The sequence below is a fragment of the Rhinolophus sinicus genome, chromosome 2, assembly GCF_057876585.1.
Source record: "Rhinolophus sinicus isolate RSI-liver-muscle chromosome 2, RSI-T2T, whole genome shotgun sequence".
Classification (NCBI taxonomy): domain Eukaryota; kingdom Metazoa; phylum Chordata; class Mammalia; order Chiroptera; family Rhinolophidae; genus Rhinolophus; species Rhinolophus sinicus.
The window spans coordinates 97491124-97507957 of NC_142502.1; the positions used below are offsets into that span (position 1 = coordinate 97491124).

Sequence of the window (16834 nt, forward strand, 5' to 3'; positions counted from 1 at the left end):
TATCTGCTCCAATAGAAATGCCTTCCTTCTATTGATGTAATTGTTCCCCTTTCCTTTCTCATAAATTCCCCATAACCTTTATCTTCTAATCAGAACACTATTCGGGCTTCTGCCTGAATCAGTGACTCCCAAATAGCTATTGTTATTGATCTCAATAAATGCTTGTTGCTCCTCACTTTGAAAGGACGGTTTCTTTTTATCTTTTTTTTTTTTTTAGCTTAGCAGATCACTTTCTTTTTGAATTTATTGTGGTGACAATTGTTAGTAAAATTACGTAGATTTCAGGTGTACAATTGTGTATTACATCATCTATAGATCCCATTGTGTGTTCACCACCCAGAGCCAGTTCTCCTTCCATTACCCTATATTTGATCCCCCTAACCCTCTTCTCCCACCCCCCACCCCACTTACCCTCTGGTAACCACTAAACTATTGTCTGTGTCTATGAGTTTTTGTTTCCCATTTGTTTATCTTGTCGTTTTGTTGTTTTCGGTTTATATACCACATATCAGTGAAATCATATGGTTCTCTGCTTTTTCTGTCTGACTTATTTCGCTTAGCATCGTACTCTCAAGATCCATCCATTTTGTCATAAATGTTCCTATATCATCTTTTCTTACTGCCGAATAGTATTCCATTGTGTATATATACCACAACTTCTTTATCCATTCATCTATCAAAGGACATTTTGGTTGTTTCCATGTCTTGGCCACCGTAAACAAAGCTGCAATGAACATTGGAGCACACGTGTCTTCATGTCTAAATGTTTTCAGATTTTTTGGGTAGATACCCAGGAGAGGGATCGCTGGGTCACATGGTAATTCTGTTTGTAATTTTTTGAGGAACCTCCACACTGCCTTCCATAACGGCTGCACCAGTCTTCATTCCCACCAACAGTGTATGAGGGTTCCTTTTTCTCCACAGCCTCTCCAACACTAGTTACTATTTGTCTTGTTGATGATAGCCATTCTGACTGGGGTGAGGTGATATCTCATTGTGGTTTTTATTTGCATTTCTTGGATGATCAGTGATGTTGAGCATTTTTTCATATGTCTATTTGTCATTTGTATGTCCTCTTTGGAGAAATGTCTCTTCAGTTCCTCTGCCCATTTTTCAATTGGGTTGTTTGTTTTGTTGTTGTTGAGTTTCGTGAGTTCCTTGTATATTTTGGATATTAGCCCCATATCGGAGGCACTGTTTGCAAAAATGTTTTCCCATTCAGTTGGTTGCCTCTTTATTTTGTCGATAGTTTCTTTTGCTGTGCAGAAGCTTTCAAGTTTCATATAGTCCCATTCGTTTATTTTAGCTTTTACTTCCATTGCCTTTGGAGTCAAATTCATAAAATCAGCTCTTTGAACCCAACGTCCGTAAGTTTAGTACCTATGTTTTCTTCTATGCAGTTTATTGTGTCAGGTCTTATGCATAAGTCTTTGATCCATTTGAATTAATTTTGGTATATGGTGACAGATAGCAGTCCAGTTTCATTCTTTTGCACATGGCTATCCAATTCTCCCAGCACCATTTATTGAAGAGGCTGTCTTTCCTCCATTGTATATTTTTAGCTTCTTTGTCAAAAATTATCTGTCTATATTTATGTGGTTTTATTTCTGTGTTCTCAATTCTATTCCATTGGTCTATGTGTCTGTTTTCCTGCCAATACCATGCTGTTTTGATCATTGTAGCCCTGTAGTACAAGCTAAAGTCAGGGAGTGTGATACCTCCAGTATTGTTCTTTTTTCTTAAGGTTGCTTTGGTTATTTGGGGTCTTTTGTGGTTCCAAACAAATCTGATGATTTTTTGTTCTGTTTCTTTAAAAAATGCTGTTGGGATTTTGATGGGGATTGCATTAAATCTGTATATTGCTTTCGGTATTATGGCCATTTTAACTATGTTGATTGTTCCAATCCATGAGCATGGAATATCTTTCCATTTCTTTGTGTCTTCTTCAATTTCTTTCAAAAATATCTTATAGTTTTCAGCATACAGGTCTTTCACATCCTTGGTTAAGTTTATTCCTAGGTATTTTATTCTTTTTGCTGCAATTGCAAAAGGAATTGTTTTTTGTATTTCTTTCTCTGAGATTTCATTGTTAGTATATAGGAAGGCAATGGACTTTTGTATGTTGATTTTGTAGCCAGCAACTTTACTGTATTCATTGATTGTTTCTAATAGCTTTTTTGTGGAGTCTTTAGTGTTTTCTATATATAGCATCATGTCATCTGCAAAGAGTGAGAATTTAATTTCTTCATTCCCAATTTCGATGTCTTTTATTTCTTTCTCTTGCCTGATTGCTCTGGCAAGGACTTCCAACACTATGTCGAAAAGCAGAGGCCCTGTTGTGTTCCTGAACGTAGAACAAAGGGCTTCAGTTTTTACCATTAATTATGGAATAGCTGAGAGTTTGTCATATATGGCCTTTATTATGTTAAGGTATTTTCCTTCAATACCTATTTTATTAAGTGTTTAATCATAAATGCATGTTGTATCTTGTCAAATGCTTTTTCTGCATCAATTGATATAATCATATGATTTTTGTCCTTTATTTTGTTTATGCGATGTATCACATTGATGGATTTGCGTATGTTGAACCATCCTTGTGCCCCAGGGATGAACCCCACTTGGTCGTGATGAATAATCTTTTTAAAGCATTGTTGTATTCGATTTGCTAGAATTTTGTTTAGGATTTTTGCATCTGTATTCATCAGAGATATTGGTCTGTAGTTTTCTTTTTTTGTGTTGTCCTTACCAGGCTTTGTTATCAGGGTAATGTTGGCCTCATAAAATGAGTTGGGGAGTAGTGTCTCTTCTTCAATATTTTGGAAGAGTTTGAGCAGGATTGGTATTATATCCTCTTTGAAGGTTTGGTAGAACTCACTAGTGAAGCCATCTGGTCCCGGACTTTTGCTTTTGGGAAGGTTTTGGATGAGTGATTCAATTTCATTACTGGTGACCGGTCTGTTTAGATTTTCCAGTTCTTTTCTATCAAGAGCAAAGAGCTTCTGTCCTTAGGGCCAAAAATGTGAATCAAGATAATATGCCCCTCTCTCCCCCCTGTATCCATTTTATTTTACATACAGGTTATGCATGGTAGGGAGGAGTAGTTTAAACATCCCTTTAGGAACACTGCCTTCCTTTTCTCTTATTTGCTATACAGAGTAATCTTTGGGATAAAACCATTAGTCACACAGGACATCAGAAATACACTAACTGAGGTTGTTGAAATGGAAGCCAAGCACAGAAATCATAAATAAAATGAAAACTATTCTGTTTTCACACTCAGGCTCACAGAGAATATATATTGCTTAACAGAGCATACTTACTCCATAATTTCTTTAAAGAACTCTATCAAAGGTTTGCATATTTAAAGTCCCATTTCCTGGCCTTTCACAGCACACCAAGTAACTGTTGAATTAATCACCATAGACTTTTTTTGTTAAAGAAACATCCCTGCAGCCAACAGCTAGCTTTTTCAAAAGCCATATCCTCTATTTCAATTAAACATGAAACGTTTAAACATGATACGTGGTCATAAAGCAAGTTTATCCCAGCCTACTTCAAAGGACAAACGATGTTAAGAAAAAAAGAAAAGGAAACATTCCACTCACCTTTGCTAGTAGATCTAGATGAAGGTTCTCCAAACATCTTGGGACTTAATGATGACAATTGAGAAGACTCATCATCTCTAATTTTCCTCTGGTTATCAAGTAAAACAACAAAGCCATAAATGGCCTGATGTGTGAGAATGAACTGTTTCTAGCTCCTCTCGTTAGCCAGCTGGTGTCTTTGATGGTAGAGAACCATCTCACTGGCATATGTTTTATTCAGTCTTATTTCTAAATAAAAGAACTTTAACACATTGAAAAGTGTTAAATTGATTCATCAGGAGGCCATTAGGATGAGGAGGCTTGAATGCCAGGGCAGCTTATGGAAGCAACCGGAGCAACGCAAGCTTATATAAAATCGAAACCTAAGGACAACCAATCACAACAGGCAGCTAGGCTTTAAGGCTGTAGCCAATCAATAATTTCCTTGCTTTGCATCCACCTGTCTCCAGAAAAGTCTCTCCCAGAGATCCTATTGGTGAAGCATTCTTAGCCACTTTCCTGGTTGATGTTGCCCAGTTGGAATTGAGTATTGAGTTTTGCTCAAATATACTCTTAAAATTAATATGCCTCAATTTATCTTTTAACAATTTATCTTTTAACCCTTAAGCAAGGGTTGTAAAGAAAAATATACTGATTTCTGGTTTTACTCATGTGTGTGTTTTAAGAATTTTACCATGAACATCAATTACTGAATAATATTGGAATACATCAGTGCTTCCATGGGACTGTGACATCGGCAAAGCTTGCTTGCCTTGGCACGTTCCTAACTCATATAACTTAACCCTAATGGTCCGCTGGGGTTTCTGCTGCTTCTCCTGAGTACCTCTTGTGATGTGCTAGTTGATGCTTCTGCTCTTTCTTTCTTTGTAGCTGGGTTCTTGAGGGCCAAATACCTTGTTGCTGGGTAGGTTTGTTTCTAGGTGTTGCTCTCAAAACTTCATTCTAATTTGTGTCTTTGATTTGTAAAATTGCTACCCAAATTTCTGATTATAATCTAAGGAAGCAGGTAGAAACAAAGTAAACAGATGTTGCATAATTGTTAATTATACAAAATATATCCATCTGCCGTCTATGTTTGTGGGGACAGAGTCCCTGAGAGCAATTTCTATGCTCTCGGCCTCACGTGGAGGGGTGCTGGCTCAGGTACTGAATGACCATCGACTGTGATTGGATGGTCACCAGCTGTGGTGGTTGGCCATTGGTTGTAGCCGGTTGGCCAATTGGCTGCTGATGTAACTGCTGTGACTGTGTTGGTAGGTTGGCTGGTTGGCAGGCAGAGAAGTTGGTAGGTTGGCTGGTTGGCTGACTGCAGATCATGTGGATCCTGCTTCGTGTGTCTCGTTTGGCTACGTGAGACTATAGTGGTATGACTCTCCTATCTACGGCTCCGTGGGTGTTCCTTTTTGGCCTCACCATGTCCTGCATTCTTATGTGGGGAGTGGGACCAGAGATTCTGCATGACACCCCATGTGACAGCACCCCTTTCAGGACCCCATCCTTTTCAGGAACTCTGACCCTTTGCTTTTTAATAAACTATCCTCTTTTACAACTCCTTGCCTCTCCTTAATCCGTGTTTCCATTCGTCAATTTCGTGAGACACGATCTCAGCATTCACTCAAAAAATCTATTGTATCACTGGTTTTTAATCTGTTTTCCAAGTACAAGAAAATTTGTTTCCTAAGTTATGTACGACCTAAGTAATTTGGCAAATTATACCTTTGTAAACAAAATTAAAGCATTTAACTTTTTCTTCCTACCTGATGCCTCCAGATTTCAGGTCCTCTTAACTAATCCACGTTTGACCCAATTTAAAGGTGTTGACTCTTGGACTCATGTTTCCTAATTTAAAGAAAGCTCTTGCACCAAACTGGACAACTCAACCAACACAACATTTGAAATTTAAAGTGACTGTGAAATGAAGCAGATCACATCTGTTGTGGAAGCTAACCCAAATTCCGGATAATTCCCCTGTATTATTCCCCTATCTTTCTTTTCACTTTAATTCCTTCTGATCTCAGAAAAATATGAGAGGTCAGCCACTCGCTGTAATAGTTGTTGTTTGCTTTTCCCCCTTAGTTTCTATCTGGGCAGATAACATTTGGCATCATCTTTAAACCTACTTCACACGTCCAAATGCGCCCTAATTACACACCTATAGACAAGAACATTTCATGCCTGGCGATGTCAGCCCCCATGAAGGCACCAGATTTGGAAGAATACTTTTTCTTTGTGCAGGTATTAAAATTAAAAAATAGATGATTATCAACACATCAAAATCCTTGGAGGAAATCTCTGTATCTACCACTGAAAGCAAGCCGACCAGGAAAAATCTTTAAATCCCCGTATGTGAGTTATATTAGGCAGTAGAATTGCTCTTGACCAGCTCCTAGCAGAGCATGTGGGGTTTGCTCTGTTGTTAATGCCTCTTGTACTTGGATAAAACACCTCTGGAAAATAGACAGAACTAAATAAAACCCAGGCACAAACCAAATGACTAAATACAGTGCCCACTGACACCTCAGGTTTTTTAATCTTCAACTAACTGCCCTCAGGCTTTGCCTCTTGGTTCAAATCTATTCTTCAAGTTGAACTTAACATTTTATTTGCTATTATAAAATATTTGCTGTTCTAAAACCATTTACCTTGTCTTGATGTTATAAGGACACCACTCTGATAACAGTTGCTCAACATTTTTGAAATGCTCACTAAGGCCTGTGAGACTTTATATAAACAACCTCAAGAAACTAAAGACGGTGTCTGCCCTTAAAGGAACACGACGGCAAAGCCTTCCTCTGTGCTGGCGCTCCTGCTGCTCCAATGTAGCTAAAGTTCCTAAGAACAAAGAAAAAGACTTTCCCTCCATCGTGGGACATGACATACCAGGAATGACTTTTCCTGGCAATCAGAGACCGACAGTGGCAGGACACCCCGAAAATGAGCCGTCCTAACAATGGAGGGCCAAGGACACTTTACTGACAGATCAGTGCTGCTTTCCAGTGATTTATCAGCGATACTTTGAAGGAAAGATGTTGATCAAAATGAGGGAAATGTCAAAAAAATATTAAACAGAGCCACTTTAAACTGGAGTGGAGCTGCCATCCCAGAGTTACTGCTTTGAGACATTAAAACTGGGCAAATAACCTTCGTACTGGGCCTAAAGCAGCATTATGTCTCAAAGAACATTTTGCAAAGATAACAGGAAAGCAGTTGTTCTGACTGTTGAACTGAAAATTTTAATTATTTAGAATTAGCCTCACTGTGTTGTTATTTGCACCAATAGAAATGCCTTCCTTCTATTGATGTAATTGTTCCCCTTCCCTTTGTCATAAATACCCATCCATTTTGCTTCCTCACAGGAATATTCTATGCATTTCTATCTGAATCAATGCTTCCCAAATAGCTACTCTTTTTTTTAACTCAAATGCTTGTTTCTTTTCACTTTGAAAGCCTTTTTATTTTTAGGGTAACACACCCATAGAAAGAGGTGGACGAATCATAAGTGTACAGTAGATTTTCCCAAAGTGAACGTTGGGATAAGCAACACCCACACCAAGGAACATTTCCAGCTCCAGGAAACCCTCTTGAGATGTATTCAGTCATAAACCAACCTCTCCCCAAGTAGCTCTTAGCTTGATTTTTAACAGCAGAGAAGTTCTGTCAGGTGTTGGTAGAATGTAATATTACAGGGAAACCCCTTGGTATCTGCCTCTCACTCAGCATTATGTCCCCGGGTCTCACCCCTAAGGCCGTGTGTGGTTGTAGATTATTCATTCCCACAGCTACGGGGGTCTGTTATTTGAACAGGACCATGCTTCTGTCCTCTGACGTTCATGGGCATTTGTGTTAGGCCCAGATTTCACGAATCATGCTGCTATGAACGATTTTTTCATATATTCTGGCACACACATGCACGCATGTCTATTAGGTATATAAGTAGGAGTACAAATGTGTGGTCATAGGGCGAGTGAATGTTTGGCTTTAGAATGTATGGCCAAAGAATTTTTCAAAGTATTTGAATGAATTTACTCTCCCACTAGCAATATATGAGAGATATAATTAAATTCTTGCCAACAATTGGTTTTCTCTGACTTTTTCATTTTAGCCATGATATACCATTATAGTTAATTTGAAATTCCTGTCTGACTAAAACTTTGGGCAATTTCTGTAACTTTATTAGGCATGTAAATATCTTCAATAGGACACTGGACTGGACTAATTGTTAATAACTGAATGGGAGTCCTGTAATGTGCCAGCATCTTTTAACTGTTATGGTCCTTTTGTTATAAATGGATCTGTGGTCAAAGACCTGTGATATAATAAAAAAATTTGGTCTTTGTCCCCAGTTCCTGAAACAGAATCCTAAAACCTTTGAAATCTCCCGAGTGAGAAGACTGTTTTTGGGTGCCAATGAGATGACTCTTGGCTGAGGGGTCCTCGAGAGCTTCGGATGGGGGATCGTCACCAAAAAGACCAGCCATGATTAGAAGGCTGCAACTTTCAGCCTCACGCCCTGACCTCTGAGGAGAGGAGTTGGAGGCTGAGTTCAATCACCAATTGTCAATCACTTAATCTATCAGGCCTATATCATGAAATTTCAATTAAAAACAAAACCTAAATCGACAGAATTCAGAGAGCTGCCGAATTGCTCATCACAGCCATATGCTGGGAGGGTGACGCACTCCACCTCAGTGACACAGGCTCCTGCGCTGGGGCCCCCACAGACCTCGCCCTCCGGACCTCTTCATCTGGCTGCTCATTTGTGTCCTTTATAACCAACTGTAACAGTAAGCTTAGCATTTTCCTGAATTCTATGAGTTGTTCTAGCAAATTATCAAACTTGAAATGGGGGACCCCCAACTTACTACCCACATCAGACAGAAGTGCCGGTAACGTGAGGGGGACCTGAAACTTGTGACTTGCGTCTGAAGTGAGGGCATCTTGTGGGACGGAGCCCGTAAACTGTGGTGTCTGATGCTGACTCCAGTGGCAGAAGTCCCTGATTGTGGGACACCCAGGTGGTGTCCGAGAATCAGAGAATTGGTTCAGTGGAGAGAAAAAATCCGTTGCCATCCCACAAAGAAATTTAGAGTAAGAGTGAGCAAGTCAGCCTCCCCCTTGGATGTCAATTATTAGTCCCTGTTCTTCCAGCCAAACCTGAGTGCCTAAAGCTACCAGAGAAAGTTCTAGTCTCAGATGTTTGCTCCGAGAATTCAAATTAGTCATTCTTTTTACATCCCTCACCTTGAACACCTGAACTCTTTTCCTACATTAGGAAAATTCCACACAGAGACTCTTGGTGAGAAGCAGAGGCCACTTCACTCTATAAAAGAGGGAAACACACTGTCCCCAACACTCTTGCAGCTGGACACGGCATGAGGCTCCCCAGTCAGGTGACCACATGCCAGATTCTGACTCAGGATGTGGTGACACAGAGGCTGGAACCTAGCAGAACGCATTTGGCAGTAACAACACAGCTGCCAGGAGCAGCAGTGACAGCAGTCATGGTCGCAGGGTCTGGGGTCCACATGGATGTCAGTGGTGTGAGCAGTGACATGTGTGCCAGCAGCAGGGGCAGCGTTTCCCACATGGGACCCGACCTAGGGGGACTGTGGGTCAGTTCCTGGTGTGTGGGCTCAAGCTTATTCTGTGGCCTGCCCAAAATAGTATTTTGCCAGAATGTTTTACACACACACACACACACACACCACACACGCACACGTGGGCAGGCGAGAGGTCGGACAATCAAGTTCGTGATCTTGTAACAATCTTGCTACACTTTTTTGATAACAGAGGGATTATTCATTATGAATTTGTACAAACTGGACAAACAGTTAACCAAATTTACGATTCGGAAATGCTGAAAAGGCTGCGTGCAAGTTAGACAATCTGGACTTCTCACCAACAATTCATGGCTCTTGCATCACGACAATGCACCAGCTCACACATCACTGTCTGTGAGGGAGTTTTTGGCAGTAAACAAATAACTGTTTTGGAACACCCTCCCTACTCACCTGATCTGGCCCCCAATGACTTCTTTCTTTACCCGAAGATAAAGGAAAGATTGAAAGGAAAACTTATGATGACATTCAGGACATCAAGGGTGATATGACAACAGCTCTGATGGCCATTCCAGAAAAAGAGTTCCAAAATGGCTTTGAAGGGGGAATAGGCTCTTGCATGGGTGCACATCTTCCCAAGGGGAGTCCTTCGAAGGTGACCGTTAGTGATATTCAACAATAAGGTATGTAGCACTTTTCTAGGATGAGTTCATGAACTTAATTGTCTGACCTCGCGTGTGGGCGTCTGTGTACGTGTGTGTGTGTGTGTGTGTGTGTGTGTGTGTGTGTGTGTGTGTGTCTAAATTAGAGAAAAATCGATTCCGTTATTTGCTCCCAGAAATCAATCTTGAGAACAGTTTCAGGAGCGATCCTTCAGAGATTTTATTACACTGACCTGTGACCCACTCCTAACTCCCACCTGACTCTGCCCCATGGTAGAGAAAACATGTAACTTGCAACATCACATCTCATAATTGACGATATATGTCCTCCCCTTTCTGAGGAAAAACACCTTTAAAAGGTTATTTAAGACCGTTGCCCACCCTGAGTTCCATCACTGACCTCAGAGGTTCCCAAGCTGGCTGAGCCCCAGGACAGCTTGTGGGCTTCTTACAAACACTCAGGCCTCTCCCAGACCCACCGTGTCAGAGAACAGGACACAAACCCAGGAGTCCCTTCTGTAACAAGCCCTGCAGGTCCGAGGCTGACGCACAGCCCTGTGGGAATCCTGGTGACGGTCTTGCTACTAAAAGTGTGATCTGAAGACCAGCAGCGGCACCAACCTCCTCATTAATCCAGAGTCTCTGCTCTGCTCCAGACTTTCTGAGTCTTAGTGTCCAGGGGATTCCTGTGCCCAGGAAGTTTGGGACTTGCTGGTCTACGTGCCTTATCGACGTGGGGCCAGAACTGTGCCGTCTGCATAGGTGTGTGGTCTGATCAGATCACAGCACTGGGGGTCCAGGGTTCAGTCCTTTTTCTTTCTCTTCTACGGCCATCACACCCTTGGTGACCTCATGTGTGCTCAAGGCTTTAAATATCATTTATATGTGTCACCTCCCAAGTCTATTTCTCCAGCCCAGACATTTCCCCTAATCTCTAGACGCATCTGCCCAACTGCCAGTCCGATGACCACACTAGTATTTCTAACAGACATCTCAGCTCCAGCATCTTTAAAATGAATGTCTATGAAACCCCTCACCCCTCAGATATGATCCTTCCAGAGTCTTCTCCATTTCTGCTGAGAGCAACTCCATCTTTCTACTTGTATCCTCTGAGATGTTGGGTGTCCCTGACTCTCACACCCCAGACTCACCCATCAGGAAATGCTGTAATGTCCACCTTCAGGACGTACCCAGAACCCCACTCCCACTATTCCCACCGCTCACCCCCAGTGGCAGCAGGTCCAGCCCAGAACCCTGCAGATTCCTCCGGCTTCCCGATGGCCTCCCTCCCCCAAGTCTGTTCTCAGCAACGAAGCCCCAGCGGTCCCCTGAAAGAAGATCACACCATGTCCCCTTCTGCTCCTAACTGTCCTGTACCTCCCCCTTCACTCCGAGCACAGCTCACTGCCCTCTACCATCCTCCCGAGCACGTGGTCTGGTCGCACCTGTCTCTTCTCCATCACTCTCTGCTGCAGCCACACCGGCCTCCCTGTTCTTTCCAGAAACCAGACAACTCCTGCCCCAGGGCATTCCTACTGCAGGTTCCCTGCCTGGAAAGAACAATTCCTTATGTCCGTCGCATCTTCCCTCAAAGTCCGCTTCCCACTGAGGTCCCCTGAGCACCCCAACCAAAACAGCCATCTTCCCTGTCCCCACACCCCACACTCTGGATCCCCTTCCCCACTGCATTTTCCCGGAACACTTATCTCCTTCTAACATAAACACCCTCCTCGTTTACTGTGCTTATAGGATATAGTCTGTCTCTTTCCACTGGAACAGACGCTCCACAGATTCAGACATTTCTTTGACTTCAGTGATGTTTCCCAGAGGCAGACACTGTCACACATCTGGCACATGCCCAATGTCAGTCAATGGTCAGTGACAGCGCCTCCCTGTTCTAAGGACAGTGTCTTTATTAATGTAGCCTCGGGTCACATGCTGTTTTGTGGCAGCTGCAGCACCAAGTCCCCTCACACTGGCATCAGGGCCACCTCCACTTTTCTCACAGGTGCTGCTCTCCCCCTCCCCCCGTCTTTCTCCCACACCTGCCCTCCTGCTCACCACAGCAGCTATATTTCCCTTTTCCGGAAACTGTGAACCCCGACTTATGGGTCCCCTTTTCCAACCAAATATAAATCTCAAGCAGACCCTGCTTCATAAATCTGAGCTAGGACTGGGGCCAGCACTAGAGCTCAGGGCAGGGAGAGAGGGCGGCGAGCAGAGCAGAATTCCAGCAGGAACTTATCTAAGATGGGAAATCACGGGATCCCTCCTCTGCTCATTCCAGAATCTGGTTCCTCTGATAGTTTGGGAAAAGATGGAGAACCATCAAACCCTGGAAGGAGGCGAGAGCTGGATGAGCCTGAAAATTCATCTCTCAAGCCACATACTCCTGTGTGCTTGGTCCCCTGGGCATGTGGGGACAATGACAAGTAAAACACCCGCTGGTGACCCAAAGGAGAATGAGACCAGGACTCGTAACAAGAACAAGCACAGTCATATTTCTCTATAGAAACAACAAATGAACACCCAGAAGATGGGGGCTGAGGGCAGGGCCAGGCCTGAGCCTTGGTGACCCGGCCACACGAAGCTGTCACTGACAAGACCAGACTTGGGTGATGCTCAAGTCCCTGTGATCACAGGTCCTGGTGGGACAAGGTCCTACTGAAGGGACGAGGACAAAGGGGCAGAGAGGTGACCCTGCCGAGGAGTGACAACGTCAGAGCCCACGATGCACTGAGCCCCGACTGGGCTCAGGCGGCGTCCACACTCGGTCCTCACAGCCTCTCCTGTCTCCACCCGCACAGACTAAGCACAGCAAACACACGGATTCTGGAAAGTTCTCAGATCATCCATTTATTTCCTCTCCAACTTTAGGATTTTGTCCTTTAATTAATCTCTCAACCATTCATAGCAAGAAATGAAAAACCAAATTCATATCCAGATTCTTATTTCCATAGAAAGTAAAAGTTTCTGCTCAGAGTAACATGAAGCAAAGGTGGGGACGGAAACAGCCTCTGCTGGAACAGGACAGTGGGTCAGGGAAGAGACTCGGTCAGTGTGGGGAGGGGGCATGGAGGGCAGGGCCAGGCAGTCTCCCACCTCCTCACATGATGCGAGGGGACGCAGACACACTCAGATGCCCTTTGCAGAAAGAGAGCTCAGAGGTTCCCGTGTTACAAAGTGGGGGCAGGAACAAATCTCGCATCATCAGTCCCCACAAGGCAGCTGTCTCACGCTGTAGAAGAAAATAATCACGAACAAATTCAGGTTAGTGGCTGTAAGTGGTGACAATCTCAATAGTCTATGGCTGCTCAAACTGTCCCTAAGAATCCCCAGTACCCAGTCCTGTCCCGTCTGTCCCCCCTCCCCACTTCAGGCCTCTAGGTCTCACCTTTAGAAGCTGTCAGGGACACATCAGAGCCCTGGGCACTGTCACCGCCTGGGGGAGAACAAAACAGGATGTGGTCAGAGCTCACAGCAGATGTGGCTAAAGGAGGAATTATGGGGGTGGGGGAGCTCCCCAAGGTCTTCCATCTATTCCAAGGGTCGCAGGGATCACCCCCTCCATGCTAACCTGCAGCCTGAGTGTAGCTCCCTCCTTTTCCACCTGCGGGAAGAAAATGTCACGTGAGAACCCAAGAAGGAGGCAGGGCCATGAGGTCCTAAAGGAACCCTCTGGTCTAGGACCCCAGAGAAGTTTCCAGAACTGTGACTGCAGACCTACCGCCCTCCTGGAGGTCTGTCCTCAGCAGGGACCTTTAGCTCTGACCTGTGACTATTGAGAATCAGGTCCCCATCACCAGAATCACAAAGGTGATAAATCTGTCCCTCATTTTCACACGTGCATTAATAAAGTGTTAGCAAATAGGGCCCCAGACAGGGAAAGCACACGTGTGTGGATGGTCCTGCCCACTAACAAGGCAGGATACACATTTACCTGGGGCTTGAAACCCCCCAGTGGGACAAGACACCTCAGTCCCCGCCCCTTCCCTACCTGAGCGCTTCCTCCTCCACAGCACAGCTCCAGTGACCACAAGGAGGACCAGCCCAGCCATGACGCCCACCACCACCAGGCCAGTGGGGATGGTGGCCTGAGGAGGCGGCTCTGGAAGGGAAGGGAAGGTGAGGGTCCTGACCCCCAGGCCTCAGCCCCGACCTGAAGGCCTCCAGAGGCCCCTGCTTTCCCTGAGAAGAGACTCTGTGCCCACAGCCCCCTCCGTACCCCATCTCAGGGTCAGGGGCTCGGGCAGCCCCTCGTGCTGCACATGGCACGTGTATCTCTGCTCCTCTCCAGAAGGCACCACGACAGCTGCCCACTTCTGGAAGGTCCCGTCCCCCGCAGGCCTGGTCTCCACGAGCTCCGTGTCCTGGGTCAGGTCCTCCCCGTCACGCTGCCAGGTCAGGGTGATCTCCGCAGGGTAGAAGCCCAGCGCCCAGCACCTCAGGGTGACATCACGGTCAGAGGTGCGATGGTGGGTCACGTGTGCCTTTGGAGGGTCTGAGCAGAAGGGTCAGAAAACTCAGGACCTTTGCATCCCTCAGGGGACACTCCAGCAGTGGTCACGTGACCAACCCGATAATTGGTCAGGACAACTGGGGTGGGGGAAGGGAGAACAAAACCCAGACACCACACTGGACACAGGCATCCGGGATAATCTCTAGTCTTTAGAAAGTTCTAGAATCAGGGTGAGACAGCCCAGGGCAGAGACAGGTCTCTGATGGAGAGAAAAGGGATTCCTGGTCCTGAGCTGGGTGGAGGCCACATGACTCAGAAAAGCTGGGGTCACAGCTCAGTCACACTGTGTGCGGGGCAGCGAACAAGGCCTGAGAGAGAAAGTCCCCCCGGGTTCCCAGAGCAGCTGCCAGAGTCACAGGGAACCGCTGATCAGTTATTTCTGAGATGGTCCCCCCTCCACCCCCTGAGAGACTGCACCCCTAACTGTCCCTGAGAGAAGGGGGGCCCTTTGGGTCGCTCTCTGGTACCGGATCTGAAAACCCAGGCGGACTCCATCTCCCGGGGTCGGGGAGGGGGTGTCCGGGTGTTGATCCCATTTCCTCCTCTCCTCGTAGGAGGCCCCGCGGCCCCTCTCACCTGCGCGCAGCAGCGTCTCCTTCCCCTTCTCCAGGTATTTGCCGAGCCACTCCACGCACAGGCCCTCAAAGTAGCCCCTGTGTCGCTCCGCGTTATCGGCCGCCTCCCACTTGCGCCGGGTGATCTGAGCCGCCGTGTCCGCCGCGGTCCAGGAGCGCAGGTCCTCGTTCAGGGCGATGTAGTCGGCGCCGTCGTAGGCGTCCTGCCTGTACCCGCGGAGGAGGCGCCCGTCCGGCCCCACGTCGCAGCCGTACATCCACTGGAGGGTGTGAGACCCTGACCCCGCCCCGCCGTCAGCTCCGACCTTTAACCCCGACCTTTAACCCCCCGCCGTCAGCTCCGACCTTTAACCCCGACCTTTAACCCCGCCGCGCCCGCCCCGCAGTGACGGCGCCTGAACTGAAACTGAAAGCAGATCTGAGTCCCCGCGGGCTCTTCCCGGGGGGAGGAACGGGGCGGGTCCCGCAGCCTCGGGGTGAAGCTCGGACCCGGAGTCTCGGGGGGACCCCGGCCCGTCCGTGGGGGTCGTGACCGGGACCCGGGCCGCGTCGCTCACCGGCCTCGCTCTGGTTGTAGTAGCCGCGCAGGGTGTTCAGGTTCCCTCGGTCAGTCTGTGCGGCGTCCTTGGCTGCCTCGGTCTGCCCGTCCCAGTACCCCGGCATCGCCTGCTCCACCCACGGCCCCTCCATCCACGCCGCCCGCGGCTCCATCCTCGGACTCGCCGCGTCGCTGTCGAACCGCACGAACTGCGTGTCGTCCACGTAGCCGACGGCGATGAACCGGGGCTCCTCGCGGCCGGGCCGGGACCAGGAGGTGGAGAAATACCTCAGGGAGTGGGAGCCTGGGGACGGGGAGGGGCTGAGACCCAGGCGACCCCCCTCCCGGCGCGGGTCCCGGGTCCGCGGGCGATGGGCCGGGAGGGGCGGGGGCCCGGGAGACGGAAACGGGGGCGACGGAGAGGGGAGGGGGCGGGACACGGGGCGCGGCCGGGGGTCTGGGCCGGGCGGTGGGGACACATCCTCCCCGGGTCCTGCGTCCCCACCGGGCGGTCCTCTCGCTTTCCCCCCGCGGAGGCCGTTCCCTCCCGACCCCGCACTCACCCGCCCGGGTCCCCGTCAGGCCCAGGGCCCCCGAGAGCAGCAGGAGGAGGGTTCCGGGGCCCATGACGCGCATCCTCGGGGTCTGCGGACAATCTGCGTGCGGGCGGGTCCGTGGACACTTTATAACCGGAAAGGCGGTGACGCTGATTGGCTTCTCTGGGAACCGGACACGCAATAGGAGTGAGAACCGGGGCCGCGTCACGAGTTTCCAGACAGGAGGACCCGGCACAGGTTGTGAGAAGGAGAAGTGAAACCGCGGGGAGGTGGGGGCTCCCCAACACTGAGCTTCCCCGCCCCAGACTCCGCCCTCAGGGGACCCGGGACTCTGCCCTGACCCCTCCTCTGCCCTGACCCCTCCTCCTGCACGGAGCGCTCTGTGTCACACTGTCACCCTGAGTCCTGACCCAGGGGCTGTCTGAGGAAACCAGGGCTCAGCCCCTTTTCCTCCTCTTCTCTTCCCGGAATCCCTGTCCCTGAAATGGACGCCCTGCCTCCCACCGTTTACCTCTCCCCCTGGACTATTCTGGAAGAAGACACCCCCAGGGAACTTGATGCCACAGAGTGAGCTCGCCCTGGGAATAGAGGAAGGACAGGGCTTTTCTCTTTAACCCCGAGAAGTTGTGCCTGAAAACACCAGCTGGAGATTCTCATAGACACCAGTCTCCTTGTTGTTTATTAACCACAGTGGGAACAAGCTTGGAAACCCCTGATCACCAGGAAGCTAATCTGTAAAACTGTGATTTTTCTCCCCTTGGTGCGGAAATGTGTGTAAACAGCGCTGCAGCCAGACTCTCAAAGCTCCTAAGTCTCACTT

General features: G+C 47.5%; 1 protein-coding gene across 3 annotated transcripts; it reads right to left on the minus strand.

The window, feature by feature from the left end:
- Nucleotides 1-12655: 12655 nt before the first annotated feature.
- Nucleotides 12656-16265, minus strand: LOC109440036 (patr class I histocompatibility antigen, A-126 alpha chain-like). 3 transcript variants are annotated; one of them, XM_088795731.1, is made up of 8 exons: nucleotides 16021-16241; nucleotides 15477-15761; nucleotides 14921-15196; nucleotides 14051-14326; nucleotides 13823-13933; nucleotides 13403-13435; nucleotides 13220-13267; nucleotides 12656-13063 (listed from the first exon to the last, which is right to left on the minus strand). In XM_088795731.1, exons 1-8 carry the CDS (start codon nucleotides 16091-16093, stop codon nucleotides 13059-13061), a joined length of 1107 nt encoding a protein of 368 aa, XP_088651857.1. In that variant the 5' UTR covers nucleotides 16094-16241; the 3' UTR covers nucleotides 12656-13058. The 3 variants fall into 3 exon arrangements, with proteins under 3 accessions (XP_088651857.1, XP_088651859.1, XP_088651858.1); XM_088795733.1 differs by lacking the exon at nucleotides 12656-13063 and having other exon boundaries at nucleotides 13209-13267; nucleotides 16021-16264; XM_088795732.1 differs by lacking the exons at nucleotides 12656-13063; nucleotides 13220-13267; nucleotides 13403-13435 and having other exon boundaries at nucleotides 13601-13933; nucleotides 16021-16265.
- Between the last annotated feature and the right edge of the window lie 569 nt (nucleotides 16266-16834).